Below are 9608 nucleotides of genomic sequence, written 5' to 3'. Positions count from 1 at the left end.
GAAAATACTTACCCTTCAGTACTCGGACCATTCAGGTCAAACTTGTCGGCTTCTACCTGTGACATTAGTTTGGGAAGATTGGTTGTAATTCTTTGTATATTGGCTCTCTAATAATAGCTTAAGATTTGAAGAAGAGACGCGGAGAAAGGGAAGAGAGAGAAGTGAAATAAATAAACTGGGAGTGGTGAAGACACCAGTGACAGGAGCCGGGGAAATACGGCTAACGGAAAGGTGAAGTAGGTTAATGAAACTTGTGATGGGCGAAAAGGAGAAATGAGGATGACTAATGGTGAGGGAGGTTACAACCTTTTAGGGATATTTGGTTCCCGCAAATTGGAATCAGTTGGGGAAAGGTCATACATTTTTTTTCGAATTTTGGTACTCATACATCAAAAACGGAAGGTACAAGTTTTCCATACTCGAGGCGAGAACGGTGAGGTGGGTTGGGTATAGATGAACTTACTCTATTTACTGTGACTGAAAATTTAACGTTCTTTGGGATTTGTAGAGTTGTAGACCCCTCATTCTATTGGGAGAATCGGAATATGTCTTCGTAACAGAAATGTCGTCAGGCTTAAGGAGCTCCTAACATGACTAACAAGAAATACATATAAACAACCCTATTACATCATCAATATACCAAATTCATCTAGAATGTGTGCCTACAAAACTTGACCAATTCTAAAATTGGCCACTAATGCATAATATTCACTTGCTAAGAAGAACAGGACATCCTACCGATTTTATGTGGGGAACCTCACAAGCAGGTTGGGTCGTACTCATTTCACCAACAATCTTAGAGCAGATTCGGCATCTTCCAGTGGCTGACCTGCATAAAGCTTTAGTTCACCCTTCCTTGCTACCACCACCTTCTTGTTTACTGAATTTAAGATCTCTTTGAGCTCCTGAAACATATAACGCAGTCTTTCCTTACTACAACAGGAGACACGTTTTGCAACTTATCTACTCAACAACTAATTATTTATCAGCTACTCTCTTATGAATCCGTCCTATAAATATGCAACCGGCTTAAAGGAGTGCAACCCAAATGGAAAAGACAAGTATCTATATATACAACCACATTTACTCTGACAGCCTAATAATTTGAGTGGCGGACATATTTGTTACTCAAATATATATTGTTGTCAAAATAAACATACATATGTACTCGATGACTTCTTTAGTAGAGCTTATTCTTACGGGTCTTACTTATGAGACCATTCAACATAACAATCATTGATTATTGATTATAGGTGATAAAGAGCACTAGTAATGATTGCTGAATCATAAACATATACTGAGGTTACCTGTGTTGACATCATAACAACATCAACAGCCGCATCTGGCAGATCCCCAAAAACAGAATCCAAAATATAGCACAAGTTCCTAGCATCATTTTGGTCCTCAAAAGCAACAGTGTAAGATGACTCGTAATCCGCATCAGAGTTGATGTGTAGAGTATAGAATCCTTGTTGCGCCTTACTGCCATGTCCTTTTTGCATCAAAATGGCCTACAAGAGGAATTGCTTATTAGGATAAACACTAAAATATTATGAACTACCAGTTCTACAGAGATTAATTGAACAACTACCAGCAAAAGGAACCAGGAAGGAATAATTTGATCTGGCATTCATCGAATAATAAGTATCAGTCATAACTTGACAGCCACATTCATAAGAGACATAACTCATATACTAGAACAGGAATGACAAACATGCTAACATAGAAAGCTGTTGTCATGACTGCCATGGAATTATCCATATCAGCCCAATTCTGTGCATGGCGAAAATTTACTCCCTCTGCTTCAATGAATAAGCCCCATTTGAATTTTTTAGCAAGAACACAGAAACCAAATGGGGCTGAATCATCAATATGGAGGAAGTATAAGATTTAAAAAATAAAAGACTATAAATATCTGAGCTCTTGCCAGCTCTACGTATCCAAGATAGAAGCAACTGGGCAGGGATTAACAACAGACAGAGATAGCTTAGAAGAAATGCCTAATAATCAGAGTATCCAGATATCATGCACACCCATTCACAAGCTTCAGACACAGAAGAGCGTAATATTCACACACACACAAAAAAAAGCGACGACAATGTGCTGGACTGCTTAATTCATCTACTTACAAAAACACACGGAAGAGTTGACCACCAAAGTTCCTGAGCATCAGTTTTCTTTTTGTCCTTGTTTGTCCTCCTTGATAACTTGCTCTTGAGTTTTCTAGAACCAGACTGCTCATTTCTCCTTGGCATTGCATGCATTGCAGAAGTTGATGACTTTAGATCATTCTTCTTTTTCTGAGATTCTTGAATTTCAATGACACTCAATTCCTTCGGTTTAGCACCGTCATCAAAAGTAATTCTAGTACTAGAGTCCTGGAGAATACCTAAAGATTTAACAAATACTCTGTAACTAAAAGACGGAGACGAACAAGTTACAAGTACATACAGTTGTTTAACAACAGAATCAAGTCCTAGTAGTGTTTCTGCATAAATTCAAAAAAAAAAAAAGGAAACTGTGAAGTGTGAACACCAATACTCTCTATTTTCCCACTTATTGTTTTGTTGCGTGATGTTTACCTTTCATATCAACCAAAGGTTCACTATGTTTTGGGTTTTCGGTTATAGTGGAATAAACCAAAATGGCTCGCTAAAGTGGTTGTTTTACTGTGAGCTACCAGTCACTTGATGCACTTTTCGTTATGGGCCATTGGAAACAAACTATCTGTGTTGTTAACAAAGGGGTAAGGCTGCGAAGTTCCGACCATCTCTTATTCATTATCTCTCAAGCTACCCAGAGCAATGAGGCAATTGTATTGTTTGTTGCATGCTTGCATCCATAACACATGTTCTTAATGTTTGACTTCCAAATCAGTTTGCATAGAAATTCTTTGAATATAAATGGAACTATGGGAAAAGAAACAGCGGCATCAAAGTGTAACAGGTTGAATTATTCTCTCTTGTAAGTTAATAAGATATTAAAGGATAAAGCTTTATCCATAAAATTTCCAAAGGAGTCTAGTACTTAGTTTAGCCACCTCCACAAAACTGACCGTTGTTTATCACTACTTGATCAGTCAACCATGATTTATAGAGAAATATCACGTCCTAGTCAAGGCCCTCAAGGGAAGTTATTAGAGTGTGGAAGCTTTCTTATGAACTCATTGAGCACAGATTTCAAACTTCCAACTAACAATATTTCCATAACAAATTTCTACTATCAACTTTACTTTTACAACCTCGTAGTTACAACAACCGACAATGTTCCTTAATATAAAGAGTATAAGCATCGCAAAGATCAAGGTTCCAGCCTATGTAACAAGAAGTTCCAAGAACGACTGACAATCTAGGTCATCAGTCAACGAAATTGCAATTGCAGTAAAATCCATAATGCAAGGTTTTGTGGACTTTTGCCAAAGCTTTTACCAATGCATCTTAAGCATATTACACATCTTACATAAAAACAACATCATCATCATACCAATGGCGCACAGGCGCGCACCGATGACGTAATAAGAGGGGTGGGATGTTCCCAGCCTTACCAAGAGGTTACATCTAAGATTATCCAATAAAAGCTGCATTGCCACTTCCCAATATAAGAAGTGTGGATCATGTGATGGAGTCATCTCGGTTTATTCTATCAGTAAACTTGCACATGACAAAAAAATCCCACATTTCTAAACACATATTTGAAAGAGGGATGCAATATAAATAACCTGGCATATATGGGTTGATATAAGTTAACAAACATCAAATTTAATCTGACAATTATGTTCCATTTACTCTTAAGTTGGAGAATAGGATTACCATTTTCTGGTTTGGCACTCTTATTCATTCCCACACTCAAATTGTTGATCAAACTATCACTCCTCAAGCTGGATGAACCGTTAATTCCTTTGCCCGGGTTCTCTTCTTCAGTCACAGCCGCTTTCTTAAAACTTTGCAATGGTTCTGAACTTTGAGATACAGACTTCTCCTCAGCTTTTCCCATACCAAGATTGCTCCTTTCAGATTCTGTACCATTACTGTCTTTCTCTCTTACATCATTGATTCCTTCAAATCCTTTAGGCTTGTTACCTACCTCAGTCACCTGACTTCTAAATTTACGCTTTGCCTCAAACATCAACCTATTATATTCCTCTTTACCAAACACACTCTCGTTTCGTACATCCTTCCCCGAACTCCCAGCTTTCTTTAAGAAATTAACATTTTGCACAGGCATTGGCGATCTTTTCCTCAACATAGTCAACCGTCCATCAACTTCCTTAGCAATCCCATTCCTCAAAGAATTATCAGTCTTTTTCTCCTCCTCCTCTTCCTCCTCCTCGTCATCATCATCATCACTCTCGTTCTCCAACTCTCCTTCACCCTTCTCCAAGTTCTTCTTCCTCTTCTCATCCTCTTTTACCATCCTCACCATCTTTCTAATCTCAGCAATCTTCAATTCATCAATGCTAGTTAAACCAGAATCTCCCACAATAACGCTACCATCAGTGCTATCCTTGTCAGCAGAAGCAGCAGAACCCATAATCCAAACAGAAACAATGGTCTGCAGAAGAAACAACCCGACAAACGAAACAACGACCTTAAACACTGTCTGACCAGGAAACCCCTTAAACCCCATAACATTCGTTCCCCTCACATCCCTAACAACTTGTACCTCCCCCAAACCATCCTCATTGACCCCAACTGACGCTTCCAACTCTTCAACCACTCCATAATCATTCGGCTCAATGCGGGTTCCTAAATCCTCGGGTATCGGATCAGGATAGGGTTTAGTAAGGGTTTTAAGAATCTTAGGGCGCAAAGAATTCTTCCTTCTAATTCTAATTCGCCTTGAAGGCAACGACGAAGAAACCTGAATGGAACATCGAGTTACAGGGATTCCAGGTCTAGTTTGAAGCTTGTTAAGTGTAAAGAAGGTGGCAATGGGGTAAGGTGAGCTCACCAACGCCACCATTTTTTTTTCGCCACAATCCTAACACAATTTTATGTATCTATCTATCACAATAATTCTTCCATAATTACAATCAATGAATAAGGAATAATTTCCCAGAGGGGCAAAATGATTGAATTATACCTGGATTTTAACGGAGTCAATTGGAATTAAATTGAAGAATGGTAACCCTAACCCTGAGTTAAAACCTGAATAAGATGAATTAGATTTCAAGCCCTTGCCTGGTAATATCAGAAGTTCAGAACATTGGTAGAGGCTTTAAAAACAACCCACTTTTTTGCATGAATAATGTTTGAGGTTAGATATGGTGAAAATGGGTTTATCCGATGCGCAATAAAAAGTAGCTGTTGGTGGACCTTGTCACCAAAAAAAAAAATGGGGTTTTAGTGTTTCATGTAATAGGTGTATTCCGAAACTCAAAGTTAATCTCAAATGAGAACCTTTTTAATCACCAAAGTTTGAAGTTTGATTTGATATGAAATTAGTTTAGATCTCGTGCGCAGTATTTATAAAGTATTTATTTTTGTATTACTTACTCATGCTAAATTAACACCTTATTAGTTTTTTATATTTCACGTCATTATATTTTGATATGAGAAAAAAAAAAAATTAAACTCTAAAATTATTAAAGAAAACTGAGTAAAATTGAACTGTAAAATAATAGTGGACTGTCATTAATTGTTTCGAGCAAAAAAAAAAAAAATTAAAACTGAAAATTAATTCAAGAGAATTGGGTAGTGTGCTAAAATGTAATTTATGTAATTTTTTTTTAAAAAAAAAGCATTTTTTATATGACAAAGCTAATGACTCCAATTTATAAATTCTCTCATTTTTTTTTTTGTTATGAAAGTAATCAATACGACTTATAGTTTTGTTTATACACGGTATGAATAGTATGAGTCAAGTCATTCTCAAATAATAGCATTAATAAAAGATTAAATTATTTGTAGTTTTATATTATTTATACTTTAATTAAAATATTATAGTTTAGTGTATAGTGAAAATTATATAATTTGATGAAAAGATTAATTTTAATGGAAATAATTATATAATGAAAGCACATATAATTATTAATTTTCTTATTTAGTGAATACAATTAAATTATCAAAAGCTTCCTTATTTAAAAAGATGTTTTTTAGAGAAAAATTTTATAAGTTCACGTATTCTTTTAGTAGATAGAGAATTAGTTTGATCTATCATAACTTTGTTAAATTCTCACATTTTGTAAGTCCACGTTCTAACACTTGACTAAAAATGACCTATAACATGTTATGACAAATAATTTTAAGGGTTTTCTCCGATGTACCTTTGTGTTTTTTCGAATTTTACGATATTTCCTCGATTTTTAAAAATCACACATGATACCCTTTATCTCAATAAATTATTCTACTAATACCCTAAATGCTAAGATAGATTTTATGATTTTAAATACGGAGTATTATATTTGGGTAGTTTTGATTAATTACTATCCAAAATTCGTAAAATCATAAATATAATCCTTAATTTCTCATCAACATACAATTTTTTTATGACAATATGTAAACCATTACAAAACTTCAATTTTGATATTTAGGGTCTTTTAGGTGACAATCTTTGAATTTGGGGTATATTAGATGTTTCTTACAAATTGAGGGTATATGTTAGAATTAAAGAAAACACAGGGGTACACCGTAGAAAATTATTAACTTTAAATATTATATGTACCCTCGTAATTAATAATAATTATTGATACGTGCATTTTATACAGTCTTTTTAAATCTCTTTTGCACGTATTTTTATGCGGTTCTCGTAGTTCCATGCTACGAAATGTCCCGAATATTTTACTTTGGTTCGTTTGGCTTAATTGCAGGAATGAACCTGAAAGTAGCGGAATTGAGCCTGAAACTGTCCCTTTTGCTTGCATTTAGAAGATGAGTGGAATTGGAGCAGAAATGCTGATGCCTTGGGATGCGTGAAGCGGTCTCGGAATCTAAAATCACCGAAGCAATGAGCTGGTGCAGTGGCAGTTGGTCGATCGAGACCTTTTGCTGGCCAAATTACTCGATCGGAGCCTTTTAGATGGTGCACAGTACTCGATCAAGTGGTTCCCTTGTTCGATCGAGAGATGGTGATTTAAAGGTTCTCGATCGAGTAACCTTTGCACTCGATCGAGAGGAATTGCAGAGTATCTGTTCGATCGAGTAGTTCTAAAACACTCGATCGAGCACTTATCAATTTGATACGAGATTTTATCTTTTACTCGATATTTTAATTACGTTTTTAGGTTAATAAATATCTCTCCTATAAATACGAGAGACTTAATTAGGTTTAGTGAGTTCTCTTTTGGACCCCTTCAGACGGAAAAACATTGCTTTGTTCTGCTATTTTTCCGGATCTCATTCTTTGTAATTCTCCCTCTCTTTTATGCTATTTCTCTCTTGCTCATCTCTTTATTACGTTTGTTTCTACTTTATCTTCTATTCTCACTTTATCTATGCGTAGCTAATTCTCTAATGCTAGGATTAAGGGAGCCATGGTAGTATAACAATGATGCGATAATTGGTTAGAAGGTTTCGTTGTGAGAATTGTTTTATGGTAATATAACTATAATCGTTAGGTTGAATGCATGCAACTGAATCAATTAATTCGGTTAAATTCAGACCTAGATCGAGAGATTGGAATGAATAGACCTGTTATGAACAATAGACTACTCTAATGAGGGCGAGAGCTAAGTTAGTTGTATTTTAGGGCGGATAACGGACCGAGAGGACTTTTCCTTTACCCTTCTCACATCAGACCGATTGACCTATCTTTAGCTGATTTGTGTAATACTGTGGTGAACCGACATCCTGGCATATTTCTCTTTATCTGCTTAATCTCCTTTTTCATCCCTTGCTTTTATTAGTTTAGTTTATTCAACTCAAACCCCCATTTGTGACCTTAGACAGACCAAGTAACGAGTAGATAGTGACCGCCTCCCTGTGGACACGATACCTGACTTACCTCTACTATATTTATTAGTTGAGCCGGTTGGTTGATTTTTGATAGGGTTGCGACAACCGTGTCAAATTTTGGCGCCGTTGCCAGAGAGGCAACTATTTTATTTGCTTGTTTTATTTTTGGCTGTCTTTAGCCTCAAGAAATTTATTCGTTGAGGCAGTTCTTATCTTTTTCCTTTAGTGTTGTTTTGATAGGTCCTACATGTCCTACCTAGACAGGATTCTAGGAGAAAGATCGTCAAAGGGAAGGCTTGAGTACCTTTGATTCTTCTGCCAAGATGTCTAGCGTCTCTAGAATTATAGCACAATTTGAAGCTCAGACTGCAAGATCTGACAAGCTGGAGAGTAGACAGTCTTGGGGTAGTTCACCTTATTTCCATACTATAGAGCAACAGGTAGTCTACTGTGAGAAATGTAGTGCTGCGGGGCACGATGCTGTCATTTGTCTAGCGGATGACGATGTAGTCTATGCGTTTAGGCGGCAAAGACAATCTAATCATTCCTTTGCATATGTGCCGCCACATCCGTTTCCGTAACAAGGCTATCAAAAGCCTCCATTTGTTTGGCCGCCGCCACAACAAACTGTGGGAAATAATTTGTATACTTCCCTTAATATTAAGGATTATAACGAATTTATAAAGATGATTACTAGTCATAAATGAAAATTACATAAACAAAATAGAGAGATTATAGAAACAACCTTCGGTCCTAGCAAAATCGGCATAAGAACAATATCGCAATGATATTCACCTATCAGTTGCACCCAAGATGATATGAGATATGCCCTTTGCTTCTTGCTAGAATCGATCCCCAAATTTTCTGTAAAATTTTTAGGTTTTGTGTTTTTCTTTGATGAGAAGAGGCTAGGTCAAAAAATTAGGTTAGAAAAATTCTCCTCTTAATCTCCTTTTAACCGTGTATGTGGGAATGATTAGGGTAGGTTTTTCTTTTTAATTTTTCGGCCCATATATCCGAAAATAAGAGGATATTTCTTCTTATTTTCGGTTTTAGCAACAACCACAAAACAGGATAAAATCCTCTTATTTTTGGTTATTCTAAAATTATATATAATGTGTACATTTTATTAATTGTCATAAATGTTGTCCCGTTTTAATAAGTCCATACATAACTGATTGTTGTCGATTTATTAAGTCCGGCCTGACAACATATATTATAACAATCACGTGTAAAATATACTTTAACTATAAATATCGCATATTTATAATTAGCTAATTAAATATAACCGATTACATTACGAATTAACATATTAATTCGTCCAAGCTAACATTATATACAATAATTAAATATAACATATTATATTCAATTTACGAATTGACAGTTAATTCGTCTCAGCTAATATTATTTAATCGGCATTAAATAATCGTCTCATCAACACATTGACTAACTGTTTAGTCATATAAGGCATCAATGTGATTACATTTCCATAATCACATTTCTCAAACACATCCTTTAGGTGTGACTTTTAGGGACCAGTTGATCACCGCCATCAGTATGATAATAACGTCAAACTTTCTAGCAAGCCAACCGTTATTAGGTAATCGTTAATCAACTGATAAAATACGAAGTATACCCTTGTGAACCTATAAGAGATTTATAAATGTTATCACACTAATTTGTGGAGGACACAAGCTCCAACAAACTCCCACTTGT

General features: G+C 35.7%; 1 protein-coding gene across 1 annotated transcript; it reads right to left on the bottom strand.

Annotated features, from left to right (window-relative positions):
• Positions 1 to 547: 547 nt before the first annotated feature.
• Positions 548 to 5540, bottom strand: LOC141614218 (uncharacterized). Its single transcript, XM_074432975.1, has 6 exons — positions 5536 to 5540; positions 5083 to 5215; positions 3810 to 4860; positions 2130 to 2389; positions 1308 to 1511; positions 548 to 905 (listed from the first exon to the last, which is right to left on the bottom strand). Exons 1-6 carry the CDS (start codon positions 5538 to 5540, stop codon positions 780 to 782), a joined length of 1779 nt encoding a protein of 592 aa, XP_074289076.1. The 3' UTR covers positions 548 to 779.
• Positions 5541 to 9608: the final 4068 nt, after the last annotated feature.

This window comes from Silene latifolia, chromosome 11 (assembly GCF_048544455.1).
Source record: "Silene latifolia isolate original U9 population chromosome 11, ASM4854445v1, whole genome shotgun sequence".
In the NCBI taxonomy this organism is placed as follows: Eukaryota; Viridiplantae; Streptophyta; class Magnoliopsida; order Caryophyllales; family Caryophyllaceae; genus Silene; species Silene latifolia.
Note: the sequence above shows the minus strand (reverse complement) of the source record. Positions and strands in the feature narration are given on the sequence as shown.